The sequence below is a fragment of the Delphinapterus leucas genome, chromosome 4, assembly GCF_059928025.1.
Source record: "Delphinapterus leucas isolate spDelLeu-1000000601 "Yukka" chromosome 4, BTC_Dleu_Yukka2, whole genome shotgun sequence".
NCBI classification, from domain to species: domain Eukaryota; kingdom Metazoa; phylum Chordata; class Mammalia; order Artiodactyla; family Monodontidae; genus Delphinapterus; species Delphinapterus leucas.
The window spans coordinates 140,035,599-140,057,124 of NC_143132.1; the positions used below are offsets into that span (position 1 = coordinate 140,035,599).

A 21,526-nucleotide genomic window follows, 5' to 3' on the forward strand; every position below is an offset into this window, starting at 1 on the left:
GTTTGGAAACCTCTGCATCGCCTGAAAGCCTTGTTACCCATCGTTCAACGTTTTCAGGTGTACAAGTAATTCTGATACAGTTACGATTTCGTTCCTAGACACAAAATATTTCCTCAATCCAAGAGTCATGACAGTTTACCGCACTTCAGGTATTCTTGTAGCAGCTCTTCCTGAGTCAAGAAAAGTAACCATGATGGTGCACAAGATGTCAGAAGAAAACAAGTGTGGGAACTTACACGTTGAATAACTACTCCCTGAGCAAAATCTCCTTTGACCCAGAGAGTCGGCCTCGAACTACCCGGCGACGCCAACAAGCCAGCAAGGTCGTGACCCTCGGTCACGGCCGCCGGCAGCGCCCCGCCTGGCTGCGGGAAGCCACCTGTTAGGCCCCGGCCTCACCTGGAGAGGAGGCGCGGACCCGGACGCGGGCGCCCGGCGCTAGCGCGGACCCGCCCCTCCGGCGGCGGCGGCCGGAGGCGGCACGTGGGCTCCCCCGGCCGGGCTGCGCTGACAGGCGGGCCGCCGCCGCGACCCCCGAGGTGTCCCCGCCTCCCTCGCACCGCCCCGCCGAGTGGGCGCCCAGCGGCCCACACCGCCGGCCCCCCCTTCCTCCCGCCTTCCCTCCCACCCCCGGGCCTGCCGCCCCTCGCCTACCTGGTCGCGGAGTTTGAGGAACGCCATGGCGGTCGGCGCCGCCCGGCCACCGCTCCCGCCCCAGGAGCTTCGCCTGCGCCCGGAGGCGGCGGGTCGGCGGCAGTGAGCTAAGGAGTCCGCGGGCAGGGGGCGGCGCCGCCTCCCCGCCGCCCTCCGCAGCCGAGAGGTGAGGAACCGGAGGATCCCACCTCCTCCTCGAGGACTCCCCGCCCTCCTCCTTCCTTTCTTTCTTTTTCCCTCCGCTGTCTCCGCAGCCGCTGCCGCCTCACGCCCCCTTCCCGAGACAGCCGGGCAGCCCCCGCGGCCGCCCCGCTCCAGCCCGCGGCAGCCGCGGCATCCAAACTCCACTCCACAATATTACCACCACCGCCCGCCGCGATTGGCGGCCGCGCGGGGGAGAGGCCAGAGTAAGACGAGCGCCCATTGGTCACGCCGCCTCGCTCGCTCGGGCCCCGCCTCCCGGATGGGCAAGGGCGGGGGAGGAAGCGGTGAGGGTGGGCGCGGAGCCGGGCGCACTGGGCGGGGGCGAGCGAGGGAGCGGAGCCGGGGGAGGGGCAGCCAGGTGCCCTGGGCGCGCGCCCTGGGCGAGGTGGGAGGAGCCCGGGCTTGAGGTGCGGGTCCCGGGAAGTGGGGGGTAACTGCCCGGAGCTCGCACGTGGAGGGAGCGTGCAGAACGCTCCCTAAAGCCGGAGGAGACTGCAGGGGCTGGGTGAGGGGTGAGGGGCCGGAAAGGGGGTGAGAGGTGGGCACCTGGAGGCTGCTGCCTTCCTGGGAGCGGCGAGGGGAGGGTGGCGAACAGGACTTGCACGTGGAGGGGGAGTGAGGATTCGCCCCTGGGCTTCCGCAGGATGCAAGAGCCAAGGGAGTGGGGTGAGAGATGGTCACCGGGAAGCGGCTGTCCTCCCGGGGGTTGGGGGGCGGGCAGGAGGGCAGGGCCGGAGGGAGGGGGAGGGGAGCGTGAACTGGCGGGGTCTGGCACGTTGTCTAAGGAGAAAGAGCGCCCCTTTTCTCTCTGGCACGCGCCCCTCCGGACCTGGGGAGGTTAGAGGGGACGTCTGGGGGGGCCGCCCTCCCGCGGGCAGCAACCGTGGGGGAGGGGGGCGATGCTGGCATTCTGAGCAGAAAGGCAGCACCTTCGCAGCCAAACTGGTGTGGACGCCTAAGCCTTTCTCTACCCGCGGTTCCAAACCGAAGCAAGGCTGTGGTTCTCTCCCCAAATCCTCCTGCCTGGCTTGCATTTTTCCCCCTTTCTTCATTTGCATCTGAAGGGTTTTGCCTCCCACTCGAGAGAAATCAATTAAAAAAAAAAAAAAAAGATGTGTTGGATTGCCAATAAATAGCATCCTTGGATGGAGGAGGAGAGGAATGACTCCCCTGCTACACACGCCCCCACGCCACCCCACAGCTCTGAAACGGCTTTTCTTTCTTAGGCAACAGCACACTGTTGCCATTCCAGGCTTGTGTGGGAGAAGACTGCTGTGCGCCTGTGTCCGCCCGGGCGACTCCAGCCCTTGGTTAATAAAAGGTACAGATGGTTAGAACACGAATGTGTGACGTCAGGCTTGGTTTTAAAAAGTTCCCTGTTCCCTACATCAATTGTGTCTCTTGGGACAGACTTTATTTAGAAGATCGATTTGGGTCTAATGGCAGTCGGGAGAAAAGGGGACCTATGCCAGGACTGTCAGTGTCTTATAGTGCTGCACTTATAACAAAAAACTTCTTTTAGCCCCATAAAAAATGAAAATATCAGAATGCAAAATGAAAAACACTGCTGACTAATAGCATGATCCTTCCAATATTCTTTGGCATACCAAAGACTTGATTCTATAGAAACAGTTATCTAAAATGACATTCCTCATCATAAATTATATTTTCAAATTAAAATGGAGGGATTCTCACAACTGTGAGGTAACACTCATGATGAAGCCAGACTGTTCTTGCTTTGCACCCTCAGTACCTCTCTCCCCTTTACTTCATCAACTCCTGCACACAAAATAGGAATACTGTTTCCCACCCCACCTCTCCTATCAGTTCAGTGAGGGTGAAGGAGTTAATATTGTGAAAACACTTGAGTTTTCCGCAACAGAGGTGTTGTGATAATATTGCTAGAGTACTTTTTGATCACAAGTCACTTTTGTAAACAATTACCCATGTGCTATGTCCAATACAGAGTTCTTAGTCCAGGAGTGTAAGAATTTACCCTCATTCATACACAAGCCTATTAAGCACTGTGGATGTCTAGCCAGGAATTAATACATCCCCCTCTTCCCCCAGCCCACCCCCAAAAACCTCTCCTCTGAGTTAAAAGTTCTAGAATTTAAAAGCATAACAGAAACTTGATTAGGAAGAAGAAGAAGATTCACTTTGGGGAAAACAAGTGCATTTGAGAGTATGAACGTAAATTGTGGACCAAGTATGCATTTTAATAGGTTTTAGGATTGAGCTAATGAAAGTTTTCAGGGCTCTTCTGAGATTTTCTAATTAACATTAATTAATGAAAGTATTTTACAAGGCACCATCCCTGACAACTTGCAGATAGAAGGTTCCAAGCTCCCAATAGATAATGCTTAATATCCAGCTTGGTTCTCACCCTCGTCCACCCTGAACACCATTTAATCAGACGGGCAGGCTCAGTGGCCATGGCTCACGGCCCCAGCCGCTCCGCGGTATGTGGGATCTTCCCGGCCGGGGCACGAACCCACGTCCCCTGCATCGGCAGGCGGACTCTCAACCACTGCGCCACCAGGGAAGCCCAATTTGCATCTTAATTTCACTATCTGTAAAAACTAAGCATAACATTACCTGGCCTACTCATCTCACACAATCAAATAAGATAATGGTATGAAAGGCTGTGGGAACTCTGCAGAACCATTCAAATTTAATATTATTACAGCAACTACATTTCCATAGCTGGAGAGAGGGTGACAATCATTCTGAAAAATAGGAATGAGAAATCTGTGTCATTGAGCAAAAAAATGAAATAAGATTCATATTCAAATTCTGATACTATTTTTTAAATCTTTATTATAAGGTTATTCTGGCATATATATATATAAAATATTTAAATATTAAAGGAATCTGTAGTATTGAAAAGTCCCATGTCATCAAAGCTGATGACGCCAGGAACTTGAATGGTATTGGTAATCTCTCTGTCCCACCCTTATCACCCCACCCTTTTCTAAATGTCACTTTCATTCTCCCTTACTGCAGTCAGCAGCTCAACTCACATCTTAAGTACTGTGCAGTCATGAAGGAAACCTCAAATTTTAAAAGTCTCAAGGAATGACTAATCAGGCTAGACTCATGTGCCCATGCCTCAGCCAATCACTACAACCAAGGAAGCAAGGTCTGAGAATTGATGACAGCTTCCATTCAGAATTATGTTTAAAACAGTAGGAGGAAAGATGTCATGTAGATGTGACCACCAGGGTAATTGCTGTGAGCTAGGCAGCCACACCCAAGTTTACTTACTGTGCTACAACCACAGTGGGCATTTGCCAGCACCTTATATGCTTTACATCATTTAAGTTTTTCAGTAACCTTTTTAGGTTAGGAAACTGCGGTCCAAAGAAGGGGTGTGCCCATTGTTACCCAGCTAATCAATGACAGGGCCTGGATGCATGAGGACCTGGAAAGCCAAAAGAATAGCTTATGTGATAGGAAGTAGACAACTATTGATGGCTTTTGAGCCAGATAATCCTTATATTATAAAATGCATTTTATCATGAGCCTGAAATACATGGAAAATGCATATAATAAACTGCCAAAGCAGCAAAGATACGTTCAGAGACCTAGAGCATAGAATTGGAAAACCTCATATACATATAAAAGAGTTTCTGGAGGAAATAGAGTATGAAGGAGAAGCAATCTCCATAGAGATGATGCGTGAGAATTTGTCAGACTGGAAGAAAAATGAGTTATCAGATCAAAGGAAGATGCTAAGGCTCAAGCAAAGTTTTTTAAATTGAGACCCATACATAGTAGTGAAATTAGAGAATACCAAACACAATAAGAAAATGTTCAGAGTTACCACTGAGGAAAGTCAAGTTATCTTAAAAGAAATGACAGTCAACCTGTTAGCAGATTTATTAGCAACAATAGGCTATGGAAAACAATGGGAAATATCTTCAATGTATTGAGAGTCCATCCTGAGAAACTAGAATTCTATTCCTGACTAAACCATCTTTCAAGAGGAAGAATAAAATAAACACTTTTTTTTTTTTTTTTTTTTTTTTGTGTGTGCAGGCCTCTCACTGTTGTGGCCTCTCCTGTTGCAGAGCACAGGCTCCGGACGCGCAGGCTCAGCGGCCATGACTCACGGGCCCAGCCGCTCCGCAGCATGTGGGATCTTCCCAGACCGGGGCACGAACCCGCGTCTCCTGCATCGGCAGGCGGACTCTCAACCACTGCGCCACCAAGGAAGCCCAAATAAACACATTTTTAAAATTTAGGACTCACAGATGGTCGTTGAAAAAGATACGAAAGAATATACTCCAACAAGCAAAAAGCTGAACCCAAAAGGAATAAGTGAGTGGGAGAAGGAAGGATAAACAGATAAATCAGTGAATATCTTGGTTAATCTAAATCAGTAGTATTTTTTTAAGTACCCGTATTTTGGAATTTTAAAACCAGGTGAAATTAAGTTATTAGCCCATAAAAATGTGGTAGATAATGGCAGAAAGGAGTTCTGAGTTAAAGACAACTTTTTTTATTCAGAAGGAGTGAGGTAGTCTTAAATTTTAGACTTTGACAAGCTATTACATTGGTTAAAGTTTTTTGTTGCAAACAACAAAATCCAAGCAAGAATTCCTTAAATCGATCTTCAACAGCTCCCAGAGTCACTGGGAGAGCTGAAAAAACAAGCGTGGGCTGAGCTTCTAGAAAAAGTGCCCTAAACCATGTAATAGAGCTGGTGTGATAAAGAAACTGCTGCTGCTCCCATCAAACACCAAATGCCAGGAGCTCAACTTCTCTTCATCTGCTCCTGCCATCAGCATCAATGCCAATTCTGTGTCAGAAAATTAGTCTTGCAGCCACTGCCACCTCCACAAACTGGATATCGGCCTCTACCTGCACCAGGACAGTGGGAGCCATGTGCAGGGCTTGTATCCTCACATCCTCATATTCCCACTGGTGCTTCTGGTTAGCAGAGCCAGTATCGTAGGCCTGCATCATAGCTGCAAGGGAGGCAAGGAATTTGAGTTCTCAGTTTTACACAGGGGAAGAGGGATCTGTGACCAGGGAATTATCCCAAATATAGAAAGGCTATTTAAAAGATTATGGCAGCCTTGAATATGACAGAGCCCCTTAGTGGTGTATATATTAAACATAGGAGACTCACCAAAATAAGAGAAATAGAATGTGTGACTTCCAAACCTATGGAGAGAGAAAAAAAAAAAAATGACCTAGAGAAGAGTTAGTTACCAGATTAGCGGGCAAGAAAGAAGAAAAGGAAAAGCAAACTAAAATTATGATAAATAGGAAACTCAAATAAGATTGTATAAAGAAGTCCAAGTATATTATTAATCACAATAAATATACATGGTTTAGGCCTATTAAAAAGCAACAACAACACAACAAATACATTCTGACTGGATTTTTAAAAAAAGAAATCCAACCATGTGCTGTTTGCAAGATATATGGTTAGAAAATATTACCAAAAAGTTTGGGGGAAGGCAATTAAAGAAAACTATATACCAAGAAAATACTAACCCCAAAATTTTTTGTCTAATAACATTAATATCAGGCATAAGAATTTAAGGCAAGAAGGACTGATAGAAATAAAGAGGCGATTTGTAGGAATCACAAAAGAAACTATCCCCCATGAAGATACACAGTCACAATACATTCATGAATTTGTGTGCACTTAACCACATAAAGCAAAATTTGATGGAACTACGTAGAGAAGTTGGCAACTGCACCATCAGAAACTAATAGACAAGCAGACAAAACGTTAGAATACCATAAAATCAATAAGCTTGATACCATGTGAGATTTATACATGAATACACACGTACACACACATAATCAACAGTAAAAAAAAAAATAGTTCATACCACTTCTCCAAGACACTAAATCCAGCCATTTTACAGGTGATTTTTACCAAACATACAGGAGACAATGCCTTTCCTTTGTTATATTTCACAAAGTAAGAAACTAAGAACCAAGTATAACTGAGACTCATGATGCAACAGGTGCTGCTCAGACATCTTGTCTTCCAAACCAACCCTTGGACCTGTCCAGTTCTTTGACAAGGACACTTATTTCAACAACAGGGCCCTCAGAACCATTTCATTGAGTCAAAAGCTCTTCTAAGGGGGTCTCTGCTTAACTGCTTCAATTATCTCTCTGCTGATGACTGCTCCTCTGTAGTTGAAACACATGGAAAATGCATATAATAGACTGCCTGAGATAAAAATATACAATTGTATGAATGGTATGATATAAGCTCTGTTAAAAATCAAGCAAGCAAATATCTGAATAGGAAAAAAAATTAACTCTGGAAGAAAATATACTGCAACATTAAATAAAGTTATGTCTGAGTGACAGATGTATGAGTCCTTCTATTTTTCTGTATTTCGCATATTTTATTTAGCAACAAATTAAGTAGTTTACAAATACACTGGCACTTCATGATTTCATTACTTCCTTGGAATAAAAAAGACATGAGACATATAGAAAACAACTATCAAAATAGCAAAAGAAATTCTAACTATATCAATAAGTACATTAAATGTGATTGGACTAAACACCCTACTCAAAAGACAGATTTTATCAGACTGAATAACACAGCAAGCTCCAACTCTGTGTTACAGGTCAGCAAGAGACACACCTGGAATTCAAAGATATAAGTAGATTGAAAGTGAAGGATGATAGGGAGGGTGGGAGGAAGGGAGACACAAGAAGGAAGAGATATGGGAACGTATGTATATGTATAACTGATTCACTTTGTTATAAAGCAGAAACTAACACACCATTGTAAAGCAATTATACTCCAATAAAGATGTAAAAGAAATGAGTTGTTACAGCTGCTATAGGAAACAGTATGGAGGTTCCTCAGAAAACTAAAAATAAAATTACCATATGATCCAACAATCCCACTCCTGGGCATATATCCAGATAAAATTATAATTCAAAAAGATACATGCACCCCTATGTTCATAGCAGCACTATTCACAATAGCCAAGACATAGAAGCAATCTAAATGTCCATTGCCAGATGAATGGATAAAGAAGATGTGGTACATATATACAATGGAATACTACTCAGCCATAAAAGAGAATGAAATAATGCCATTTGCAGCAACATGGATGGACCTAGAGATTATTATACTAAGTGAAGTAAGTCGGAAAGAGGAAGACAAATACCATATGATATCACTTATATATGGAATCTAAAATATGACACAAATGAAACTATCTACGAGACAGAAACAGACTCACGGACATAGAGGACAAAATTGTGGTTGCCAAGGGGGAGGGTGTTGGGGGAAGGATGGAGTAGGAGGTTGGAGTTAGCAGATGTAAGCTATTACATATGGAATGGATAAACAAGGTCCTACTTTATACCACAGAGAACTATATTCATTATCCTGTGATAAACCATAATGGAAAAGAATATTAAATAAACAGAATGTATATATATGTATAACTGAATCACTTTGCTGTACTGCAGAAGTTAACGCAATGTTGTAAATCAACTATACTTCAATTTTTCAAAAATAAGAAAAAAAAAGTAACCACAAGAGACCTAGAGTGGCTATATTAATATCAGACAAAATAAACTTTAAGACAAGAAATATTACTGGAGACATTTTTGATAAAAGGTCAAAACATCTAGAAGATATAACAATTATAAATATATAGGGACTTCCCTGGTGGTCCAGTGGTAAAAAATCCACCTTACAATGCAAGGGATGTGGTTTCAATCCCTCGTCAGGTAACTAAGATCCCACATGCCGCGGGGCAACTAAGCCCACGCTCCACAACTACTGAGCTCATGCACCTGCGTGCCGCAAACTACACAGCCCATGCGCTCTGGAGCCCGCGCGCCACAACTAGAGAAGAGAAAAAAGAACCCGCACGCCACAACTAGAGAGAAGCCCACACACCGCCATGAAGAGCCCGCGCACCACAGAGAAATATCCCGCATGCAACAACTAAGACCCGACGCAGCCAAAAATACAAAATTAAATAAATAAATACGTAATATTTTTAAAATAAATATATATGCATATATATATGTGTGTGTGTGTGTGTGTGTGTGTATATATACATACATACATACATACAGCTAGGAACCAAACCCCAAAATGTATGAAACAAAATCCAGCAGAAATGAAAGGAGAAGTAGACAATCAATAATACAGATTTTAACACCCTACATTAAATAATTGATAGAACAACTAGAGAAGACTTTAACAACACTATCAACCAACTTGTCTTAACTACTATTTATAGAACACTCCACTCAATAACTGCAACATACTTTCTTTTCAAGTGCTCATGAAACAGTTTCTAGGATAGACCATATGCTGAAGACCAAAATAAGTCCCAATAAAATAAAGAATATTAAAATTATACGAAGTATGTCCTCTGATCACAATGAAATTAAATTAGAGATCCATAACAAATAAATCTGAGAAAACACGACATATTCGGAAGTTAAGCAACACACTTCTAGATAACCCAAAAGTCAAAGAAGAAATCGCAAGGGAAATTAAATAAGTTGGGCTTAATGAAAAATATACAACATATCAAAAGTTATGGGATGTATCTAAAGCAGTGGTTAGAAATGTATAACTTCAGATGCCTATATCAGAAAAGGAAAAAGGTCTCAAATCAAAAATCTAAGCTTCATCTGAAGAAACTAGGAAACAAAGAGCAAACTAAACCCAAAGCAAGCAGGAGGAATGAAATAATAAATGTTATAACAGAAAGACAATAGAGAAAAAAATTTTAATTTGCTTCTTTGAAGGGATCAACAAAATTGACAAACCCCTAACTAGACTGACTAAGAAAACAAGAGAAGGCACTAATTATCAAAATCAGGAAAGAAAATAGGATACTGCTACCTACCCTATAGAAATTAAAAGGATTATAAGGGAATATTATTGACAGCTTAATGCCAACAAATTAAAAGACTTGGATGAAATGGACAAATTTCTAGAAGTACACAAACAAAACCAACTCAAGAAGATATAAAGTATTTGACTAAACCTACAAGTAAAGATACTGAATTAGTAATTTAAAATCTCACAAACAAAATCCCTCGCCCAGATGGCTTTACTGATGAATTCTATCAACTGTTTAAAGAAGAAATAGGGCTTCCCTGGCGGCACAGTGGTTAAGAATCCGCCTGCCAATGCAGGGGACATGGGTTAGAGCCCTGGTCCGGAAAGATCCCACATGCCGTGGAGCAACTAAGCCCATGTGCCACAACTACTGAGCCTGCGCTCTAGAGCCCAAGAGCCACAACTACTGAATCTGCATGCCACAACTACTGAAGCCCGAGCACCTAGAGCCCCTGCTCCGCAACAAGAGAAGCCACTGCAATGAGAAGCCCATGCACTGCAACAAAGGGTAGCCCCTGCTCACCACAACTAGAGAAAGCCCGCACACAGCAACAAAGACCCAGCACAGCCAAAAATAAAAATAAATAAAATAAATTAAAGAATAAATAATACCAGTCTTTCATAAACTCTTTCAGAAGACAAAAAAGAGCACTTCCCAACTTATTTTATGAGGCCAGTGTTACCCTGATACCATAGCAGACAAAGCTGTCACAAGAAAAACAAACAAAAAAAAAACTACAGACGAATCCTTCATGGACAAAGATTCAAAAATCCTTAACAAAATATCAAATCAAGTTCAACACTCAAAAAAAAAATTATATACCATGACCAAGTTGGATTTACTTCAGGAATGCAAGGTTAGTTTAACATCTGAAAATCAATTAATGTAATATACTGTATTAATGGAATGAAGAACAAAGATCACATAACCTCAGCACAGTAGGAAGAGCCAGCAAAAGAGATTGAGTGGGATAAGAAAACACACATCAAGACAATGTATTTCAGGTAAGAGAGTAGTCACCTGGTTGAGTGCTGCTAAGTCCAATAAAAAGGGAAATGAGAATTGACCATTGGATTAGACTCTCTGGAGGTGGCTGACAGCCTTAGGAAGGGTTTCAGGAAACTTGTGTCATTGAAAATCTGAAGGGAATGAGAAGTGAAGAAGTGGGGGAAAAGAGTACAGACAATTTTTTTCAAGTAGTCTTGTTTTAAAAGGCAGCAGAGAAGTGGGGCAGTAAATGGAGAGGAATGAGAAACCAAAGGGAAGTTGTTTTTGTCTTTTAAGATGGGAGTTATTACCTGTGTATAGTCTGAGGAGTGACACAGTCGAAAGGGGAAAATTGACCAGGCGAAGGAGAGAGCAGATGCCTGCAGGAGCAAAGTCCTTGAGAAGGCAAGGGGGGATGAGATGCGATTCAGAGGATGCATCAGAACATGTCAAGAACTCTGAAGTGTCTGAGACTTTACCCTACTTGCATGCTAACAAGTTAGCCTGTCACAATTTCATGGATGCTGGCAGAAAATGTGAGACTCCTGGGTCAGAGACAAAGGACTTCATTTCTCACAGCGAGAGTGGTAACCAGAGTATCAGAATTTTCTTGCATCAGTTTCCTGAACCTCAGTTCCCACAGAGCAGTGTGAAGAGAGCCAGGTGACACCTGCACACTCAGTGGGTTGCATTACAAGTAAGGAAATCTGAACTCAGCAAACCCCAGTCTTTTATATGGGGCAGTAAACATACCTGTCCTTTGCTCCAGAGAGAGACATTATTTTTATTACACTGGACAGTAAGCATCCCTGGTGTTGGTTCCAAAGGGAGACACTATCTCTATCTCCAAGGCTGTTCACTCTGCAAACATCCTTGATAAGATAGCCTGAAACAAAAGAAATGTGAGACAGGTGGAGAATTGTCTCAACAGAAAATTTAGCCTAAATTAAGAGCACAGACACTTCATCCATCTTAAGGCGTGGAGACTGGGAGAGTAGAGAAGATAAGATTATTGGACAAGATGCTATTAGCTCTCTTTTGTTTTGTTTTATTTTCTTCCCAGAGTATCAGTAGGTGAGAGTATCAGGTAAGACTGAGGACTGGGCCTCTGGAAGAGTGAGAGAGGGTAGACTAAGGACATGAAGAGTTACCAGGCACTGCCGAGGGCCCTCCTATAATTTATGATCATAAGTTTAAACAGCAAGCTATGACTGTTTTAACCAGGTTTGTTCCAAAGCTTGGGTGTAAGGACAAAGTATAGACTTGGCTTTAACCAGGACTGGAGTTTTTCTGGGCAAGCATGATAGAGAAAGAAAATGGCAAGGGCGTTGTGGATGTACACGAAGAAGTGATGACAGTGGTGGACCAGGGAGTTTAGCTGGATGAAGAAGAGAGTGAGGAGAGGAAGGACAGTGAAAAATGGATGGGGCCAAAGGACCAGATTTCCTGCTGGGGTTGCAGAGTGGCTGGAGTGCGGGTATTAAAATAAGTGAACTAGGAGACAGGAGGCAACGGTCAAATAATGGAGTGCTTAAAATCAAGGTTTCGAGTTATACGAGCATGGGAATGGGTACCTAATGTGGGGTGGAGGAAAAGATCATTGGAGGTGAGGAGTTTAGGAAACTGAGTGGCCAGAGTTGTCAGGTGGACATTTATGAGCTTGTCGAAGTTACCAAGAAAAGCTGGTCACGTGGAGAGACAGGCAGGTGCAAATGAATGAGGGGAGATAACTGGAAAGTTGCTGACGATTACAACAGGGAGGGGTGGCGGGTATTGTGGACTGATGGCAGACTATTCCTTCATTTAATAAGTCTTTTTTTTCTTATCTATTTATTTATTTATTTGGCTGCGCCGGATCTTAGTTGCAGCAATCAGGATCTTCATTGCCGCTTGCAGGATCTTGTAGTTGCGGCATGCAGGATCTAGTTCCCTGACCAAGGATCGAACCCAGGTCCCCTGCCTTGGGAGCATGGAGTCTTCCCCGCTGGACCACCAGGGAAGTCCCAATAAGTATTTATTTATATGTAACCAACTAAGCACTGTGGGAGAGAGGAATTATCATCAAGACAATAATAAAATAATGATGATAATAATCATCAAGAGTTGTATGAGCTAACTTGAAGGTAATGCATACACCTGTAAGAAGCTAAACCACAGGGCAAACGTTTCAGTATGGTGAGGCAGAAAGAACACCAGCCTGAGGTTCCTGAGATCTGAGGCCTGTTTCCAGCCCTGCCAATAATTAGCTGTGAGCTTGGGTCAATCACTTAACCTCACCTGGCCTCAGTTTCCACATTTGGATATGGATTAAATGATTCCCAAGAGACCTCAGCGCCTAATATTGTGATACAAAATAATACACCTATCATAAGGAAGTCAGGAAGAATAAGCATGCTTATCTAGATGGTACAGAAAGAGGAAATTCTTTCTGTAATGAAGGACAAAATAGTTTGTCCAGCACCAGACTGTTAAATCAGGTTCATTGTTGTTTGTATTAGTCCATAAAGGGTGCAGAGAAGGTGCCCTAATCTGTGTTTGTTTTCCTCCACTAACACAAAGTTGTGTCTGTCTTTCCATTATGTCTCTTTGGTTCTGGCTAGGTCATGACTGCTCATGTCAAAAACCAAAGAAAATGCCATTAGAACCCATCACTGGAACATCTACATTTAACACCACCCTGAAAGAATACATTTTTACGGGAAGCAAAGAGGTATGTTGCCCTCTAGGAAGTGTATGTCACCTTAGGGTAATTAGGCTGATGTCCATTCCCCTGACGGCAAATGTAATGAATGCGTCCAATAACCCTTAACATCAACATAATGTTGAGGTGGGGTTGGAGGTCAAGGTTTAGAAGGATATAATTGAGGTGAAGAGGATATAAACAGCTTTTCATCTATAACATATTCTTCCTTTGTAACTGTAATTTACTCCTATATTTTTTAATATATGCAAGCACATTCACTCATATAGTTAACTATATTCACTCATACGTTCATTGAGATCCAGCTGTATGCTAGGCCCCATTGTAAGGGCTAGAAGTACCGTACAAAGCAAGATAGCTAAGAGCCCTGTCCTATCTCCCTTTGCCAATGTATACTGAACCAGGGAGATGGACATAATAAAAAAATGAGTAAGTAAGATATTTTTCAGAATACAATCAATGCTATGAAGGCTGTAAAGCAGGGTAACAGGGTATACCTTACCAGGTTCTGATTCCCTCGATTTAGAATGTAAGTACCACAAGAGCTTGTCATCACTGTTCCCTTTTGCCCTGCTTAGTGAATTTGAACTATGGGCTCCTTTAGATACAGTTGTCCAGAAAGTGAGACCTAAAAAAAGAGTTTTCAGCCACACAGAGACGGAGGGGAAAGAGCAATGTTCCAAGGAGGCAGTAAGTTAAGCATGTTTAAGACACATAAAGAAGGCCATTGTGGCTGGAGCGTTGCAAGGACAGGAAAGTGTAACATAAGGTGAGGTTGAAGCCCAGGTCAGGGACTAGAATAATCTGGGCCTTGTAAGCCAAATGAGAGGTTAGGAGTTTGAATTTTCATTTAATTGCTGTGGTAAGCCGTTGGAGGGTTTTAATGAGGGATATTCTGTGACCTTATTTTTAGTTTTAAAAGTTTCCTCTGGCAGTTGGGTAGGGAATAGACCAAGGGGAGCATGAGAGGAAGCAGGAGATCTGTTAGAAGGTGAGAGGTGATGGAGGCTTGGTGCAGGGGAAGAAGTGTTGAGAAGTGGTTGAATCTGAGATCTCTTCTGAAGGTAGAACAACAGGGCAAGCTGATCGGCTGCATGTGGGGTGTTAGAAAAAGAGAGGAGTCAAGAAAGGCTCCAGTGTTTTGGCTCCAGTAACTTGGTGCTGGAGGTGCCACGCACTGACAGGGAAGCTGGGGGAGGAGTAGATTTTTTGCAGGAAAAATCAAGGATTCCATTTTGGCCGTGTGATGCTTACGGTGCCTATTAGGCTTCCGAGTGGTATGTAGGGGTTTTATTGTGTTTTTTTTTTGAAGTGTAGTTGATTTACAATGTTGTGTTAATTTCTGCTATACAGCAAAGTGACTCAGTTATACACATATATACATTCTTTTTTTATATTCTTTTCCATTATGGCTTATCCCAGGAGATTGGCTATAGTTCCCTGTGCTGTACGATTAATGGTTGATATGTAAGTATGGCAAGATGTCGGCGTTGAAGATCTTTTGTGTGTCACTGGCATTTAGATGCTCTGGAAAGCCGCAGACTGAGTGAGATCACCAAGGGAGAGCATGGGGAGGTGAGAGCCAGAGACCAAGCCTTGAACACCTGTCAGGGGACTCCAGTTTTTACCTTCGAACCTTTGACCTTGACCTTTGACTGTGATATTTTACATGGAACAGCACTGCCTCCCAGGTCAATCCGTTAGTCTTAAGTCCCCATTTTGTCTTTCTCCCTCTCTCAACAAGTAGTGGGAGCCCACCTTGGGGGGAAGCCATCTTGGTGAGAACCTTTAATTACACAGGTCCCCCTGGGACCCACCAATATGGCGTCAGGTACCCAGGCAGAGGCTGGTCCCCGCCGTGCGTGTCTCCCATCTGCAGAGTTCCCCAATTCCCCCAGCCACAGTGCTCCCTCCCTTCCTCTCTTTTCCTCTGAACTGCTGTCTTCCTCATTACTGTCCATACCTCTGCAGACATTCTGGCTGGTGTTGTAGCTACTTATGCAGAGCAGGTGCCCTAATCTGGGTTTCCCTCTGTTCATACAAAGTTGTGTTTGTTTGTCTTTCCATTATCTCTACTTGGTTCTAGCTAGGTCACCATTGCTTACCCCTACTTTCAGCTACATTGTATCTTCCTCAAGGGCAGGATATTCTCTTATTTATCTTTCTGTCCCTGATCGTGTTCTGCGTTTCCCCATTTAGACTGTAAGTAAGTACCATAAGAGCTGGGACCTTGTCCGTTGTGTTCACCGCTATGCTCTTGGAGCATGGAACAGTGTTCTTGAATAAACACAGACAGAGTGAATGAATACAATAGCTGTTGATAGGTTTACCTTCTAGATAGGTGATCAAGTGCCCTGCCTCAAATGAGGACTTTCTCCCTTTTGCGTGGCAGATGTTATCTCCACTTTGGGCCCCCTGTAGAGCTTTACCACTACACACACTGACTGCTGCAGTATAAAGAGGTGTTTCAGTTCTCACCACCTTTATGGACCCTTTCCACAGTCTGCTGACGCTGAAGTAGATAAGAACAGGGCATGCGTTTGTGGTCTGTGTAACACATATATGCATTTGGGGTCTGTGGTAGATTGTCTGCAAAGGTGGCCATCAACAATTTCTTTCATCTCTGTACGTATATCATCTACACGTACATCATCCTCCCAACAAGAGATGGAGTTTGTTCCCCTCCCCCTTGAATCTGGTGGCCTTGAGACGTGCTCAGTAGAAGTCAAAGTAACGTCATATGACTTTGGGGCCTGGGCCTTAAGAGTCCTTGCAACTTCCAGTTTTACTGCCTTGGTATCTAGACACCATGTTTAAGAAGCTTGGAATTCTGGACAATATGAAACCACATGGAGAGAGAGAAGCCCAGCCAGCGTCCAGCCATCCCAGCCACTGCAGCTGAAGTGTGAAACATGAATAAAGCCATCTTGGATTCTCCAGCCCAGCCAAGCTGTCCCAGCCAACCAGATGCAGCAGAGACAAACCATCCCAGAGGAACCCCACCCAAACTGCACAATCATGAGAAAATAATAAACGGGGCTGTTTTAAGCCACTACTTTTGTGGGTTAGTTGTTATTTAGCAACAGATAACTAAAATAGGATCTGTTCCAGAATTCCTTTTATGACAAAACTTCTAGAAACACATTACGTTTAAAAGCCGAGTACCTGCAATTTCTAGCAAAACTACACATGCAATTATCCCTTGTCTCAGCTGTGTCCCTTCTAGGAATCTATTCCAAAGATATCCTGGCAAAAATACAAAGAGATATATTGGCTGTTCACTGCAGCACTATTTGTAATAGCAACAAACTTCAAACATCCCAAGTGTCTATCAGTAGGGGACTAGATGGATAAGCTATGTAGCATCCATGTGGTGGAGTACTATGCAGCTGTAAAAAAGGACTGTGGACCACCTCTGTGAACTGCTGTGGAGGGATCACCAGGATATAAGGTTGAGTGAAAAAAGCAAGGCAGAGAAAAGTGCATGTAGTATGGTATGTTACTATTTAACTTTTTTTTAATTTTTATTTTTCTGGCCTCGCTGCATGGCATGTGGGATCTTAGTTCCCCAACCAGGGATTGAACCTGCACCCCCTGCAGTGGAAGCATGGAGTCTTAACCACTGGACCACCAAGGAAGTCCCTTAATTTATTTTTTTTAATGAAAGGATAAAATACAATACTTTCAAAAGAAATTTATTTCCTATAGGGGGAGGGAGGGGATAGGGTAAATGATACCACAGGAATATAATCCTCAAACTCCAGACTGTGGGAAACATTATAAAATAACCAATCCAGTTTCTTCAACAAATAAAACAAAATCTTTTAAAAGGGGATAGAATGAGAACCTAGTGATTAAAAAGAGGGACTTAAGAGCATATGAACCTATTGCAATTTTTGAACCTGTTTGTATTCTGATTTGAACAAATAAACTGAAAAAGTTTATGAGACAATGGGAAAATGTAAACATGGGTTGAATATTCAATGATATTAAGGATTTGTTATTTAAGTGTGATAATGTTATCTTCTTAAAAGAATCGTCATATATTTGAGGTACACACTGACATTTTTTATGGTTGAAATGATATGACAGTGGGAGTCACTTCAAAAGAATTACATGGATTGGTGAGGTGGATGAAGTTATAGATTAAACCAAGTTGGCCATGAGTTGAAAATTATTGATTCTGGACAGTTGATTCATGAAGGTTCATTATGTTGTCCTCTTTACTTTTGTATATATTTGAAATTTTCCAAAATAAAAAGTTAAAATAAAAAAATAAGGACCCCTGAGACCCTGTGTTTTAAGGGCACTGAATCCATTCTCTTCAGAATATCACAGCTTAGGTCCATCACCCCCAAGTCACGGCATCTATGTCAAATGGAAATCGTGTCTGTGAACGATGATGGGTATTTTGAACTCTGGGTGATTGACACCATGTAAGTGATTTTAAAGTAACAATGAGTTCTCAGGAGGTCCAGGTGTTTTCGTTGTTTTGTTTTTTAAGAATTTCCTGTGCAACAAAGACCTACTGTATAACACAGGGAGCTATACTCAACATTTTATAATAACCATAAGGGAAAAGAATCTGGAAAAGAATATATATAACTGAATCATTTCCTGTACACCTGAAACTAACACAACATTGTAGATCAACTATACTTCAATAAAAATTTTAATTTAATTTAGTTAAAAAAAGAATTTCCTGTGTCATTGTTATCTCTTACACTTAGGAGAAGTTTTAACAAACATGTAAATAGTCCCCTTCTTCTCTTCCAAACACATGCCATTCATTCAGTCAATCATTCAGCACTCTTTGTTCCAGTGACTGCCATGAGAGCTTCTAGCATTAGGGAGATGGTGCTGCCAGCCGAAAGACTGTCAACATGCATGCCCAGATGCTTACCACACCATGGAACAGTAGAGGGCTGTGGTCGAGGTCTGTGCCAGGACAGAGGAGGGACCTGGGTGCTCTGCCTCTAGCAGGAGGCTGGGGGAGAAATTTTAGAAGAGGGGCTGTTGGAGCATGCTAAGGTGCTGGTTCTGGGGAAGGAATAACAAAGAATTGGGATTGGCTTATTTTGGAGGAAAGGTGTAACCTGATGCTTTCCACTTTACAAAATTCTTTCTTTTACTTTCAAATACCAAAGTGTCTCATCTCCTTCCTCCAACGAAACGAATGATATATATCAGTGGTTCTCAAAGTGTGGTCCCTGGACCAGCAAATTGCGGTCCCTTGGGAACGCTTAGCAGTGCAAATGCACCAGCCCCACCCCAGACGTACTGAATCTGAAAACTATAGATTCGCTTCCATAAATGCAGCTTTATGAAGAAGAAAGAAACCTGTCTTTTTGTCCAGCTTTTAAAAAATACACGATGATAGTGGACATTTTGGGAGACTCCAAAGTAGAAAAACAGTTTAGGTTGACTGAGAGCCTGCTAGAGCAGTGCTTGTGGAGAGATCAGTGCTCCACAAAGAGAGCCACAAATGGCAGGCTGGGCAGCTCCTGTCAGCCGCCCAGGGGCAAGTGCAGACTAGGGAGATTAAGCCTTGAGGGGACCAGGGCCCTGGTCTCCTTCTCTGAGATAACAATCCTTAGCCAAAGTCACCTGAGGCCAATAGCTAAATAAAAAGATTAACCTCTAAGTGAGAGTATGTAGGACAAGGTATAATGGGTAATAAAACTATATGATAAAATTTTTGTGAAAACATATAAAAACTTTTTATTTTTTTCCTGTGACTACTAGAAAATGTTAAATAGCCTATGTAGCTCACCTTTCTGGCTTACGTTATATTTCTGTTAGCACAGGTGGTATGTAATATGTATATAAAATGGAGGGTAGGCAGGAGACAAAATTTGACCATTTTTTTCCTCCAGCTCTGAGCAGGACAGTGGGTATCCAGAGGCACAAATCGTCATTTCTTATTCATGTGTCATTTGTGTTTGTATGGTGAAGATAGATTGATGATACTAGCCATAAAAATCCTGCAGCAAACATCTTTCATATCCATATTCAAAAAGCAATTTTTTTTTTTTTTTTTTTTTTTTTGCGGTTACGCGGGCCTCTCACTGTTGTGGCCTCTCCCGTTGTGGAGCACAGGCTCCGGACGCGCAGGCTCAGCGGCCATGGCTCACGGGCCCAGCTGCTCCGCGGCATGTGGGATCCTCCCGGACCGGGGCACAAACCCGTGTCCCTTGCATCGGCAGGCGGACTCTCAACCACTGCGCCACCAGGTAAGCCCCTCAAAAATCAATTTTTAATTCTAGAAACTAGGCTTTCCTATCGGAAGAGAATACATGGATTAGTGAAAACTAGAACATACAGCAATATATACCAAAAATAGCCACCCCCGCTCCCCCCACCTTGACTGCTTCAGAAATAGTTAATTAATCAGAACATTTTTTTCCTCTGGTCTCAGACACAGCATCGATGTCCTTATCAACAGAGTGGTCTGAGAAGCTACGTAGCTGGTGAGAAATGCAGCCATGGTGCAAAGCTGGGTGGGCCTGACTCCAAAGACCGAGTTTCTTCATTATGCCACACAGAGTCCAACTTCAAAACAGGTGCACACTTATATTTCTAGTTTAAGTCAATAAATTGTCCTCCTGATTTATAAATCAGTGTCTTATGAATTTGGTTGCGCCAGTCCCCTGCCCCCCGCCCCGCACCCTGATCAAATATCTTTTGATGTGCTGGCAAACGTGAATATCTGATCTTTCAACTAAGAACCAGGCTCCAGGCCAGGAATGACCTGTACAGAGCAAGTGTGCTCACTCTCTTCTCCTTTAACTCTGACAGACATTGCCAATCAATCTCAGTGCTCTTTTTTGTCGAACCTAGACATAGCCTCAAAGTCCTATTCAACACGGTGCTCCAGGAAGCCACTGCCACCTGCCTGGTGAGACTCTATTGATTTGCTGGCCTGGATGATAGTGTCCTAACAAAACTGTTCCATGTCCAGCTGGCTTTTCCCGAAACTCTGACCTTGTGCCCCTCTTTTCTTTTTCCTAGAAGGGTAGATAGGTTCTACTGCCAATCTAGAAGGTTTGTGGTGCATGGGGGAACCGGGAGAAAAACACTGGCATTTTAGGTAGTCGATATTCCATAAAACTGTCTTCAGTATCCAATATATTCAATAGAATGGGTGCATTCACACAACACGATTTTCTATTTTTCCAGAGGCAAGCGCCAGAGGTTTCCATACATTTCTCTTCAAATTCTACTACTGTGTCTGATTTAGAACTCACCAGGTAGTTTTTGGATGGAATTTACAACAGTGAGAGTAATAGTTGTTCCTGTATCAGGATTATTTTGGCTGCAAGTAATATATATATTTCTATATTGTTGACATTGCTGCTATTCAGGAAAGTTTATGCTGGATGTCTCTGGCAGTCCAGTGGTTAAGACTCCGCACTTCCACTGCAGGGGGCACAGGTTCGATCCCTGGTCAAGGACTAAGATTGCACATGCTGCATGGTGCGGCCAATAAAAAAAAAAAAAGTTTATGCAGCCAGTAAGCAAATTTATCAACATAAATGAGGGGTGGGGCCAAAAGGGTGATGTCCCAGAGGAAGTACACTGCAAAAATTTCACATTAAAGGAACTCTCAAGGATATTTGACTGAAAGTGCAAAGGATAAAATATTGGAAGCTGATCTAAACTTAGAAAGGGTGTGACATTTGCTAAGGCATAGAAAAGATGCTCTGAAGGGGTGCACTATTAAACTACTCTTGATAAAATTTTTACAAACAGAAAAAACATTTTGTCAATGTTTCTGTTTTAAATAATAATCTATTAAATATTAGTTTTGCTGTTTTTTAAAAATTTATTTTATTGAAGTACAGTTGATTTACAATGTTGTGTTAATTTCTGCTGTACAGCAAAGTGATTCAGTTTTATATATATTCTTTTTCATATTCATCTCCATTATGGTTTATCCCAGGATATTGAATATATTTCTCTGTGCTGTACAGTAGGACTTTGTTGTTTATCCATTCTATATATAATAGTTTGCATCTGCTAATCCCAAACTCCCAGTCCATCCCTCCCCCACCCCACCCCCTTGGCAACCACAAATCTGTTCTCTATATCTGTGAGTCTGTTTCTTTTT

General features: G+C 42.8%; 1 protein-coding gene and 1 long non-coding RNA gene across 3 annotated transcripts in view; one reads left to right on the top strand and one right to left on the bottom strand.

Annotated features, from left to right (window-relative positions):
• Positions 1–972, bottom strand: part of ANKRD28 (ankyrin repeat domain 28) — a 180,566-nt gene extending 179,594 nt beyond the window's left edge. For both annotated transcript variants that reach the window (XM_089911164.1, XM_022561781.3), the window contains exon 1: positions 655–972. In XM_089911164.1, the coding sequence (XP_089767290.1) occupies positions 655–681 (27 nt within the window). In that variant the 5' untranslated portion in view covers positions 682–972. The remainder of the gene's footprint in view (positions 1–654) is intronic.
• Positions 10–9,108, top strand: LOC149749448 (uncharacterized). The gene is made up of 3 exons (XR_016393144.1): positions 10–1,524; positions 2,085–2,179; positions 4,900–9,108. It is a non-coding gene; the product is annotated as an uncharacterized LOC149749448 (long non-coding RNA).
• Positions 9,109–21,526: the final 12,418 nt, after the last annotated feature.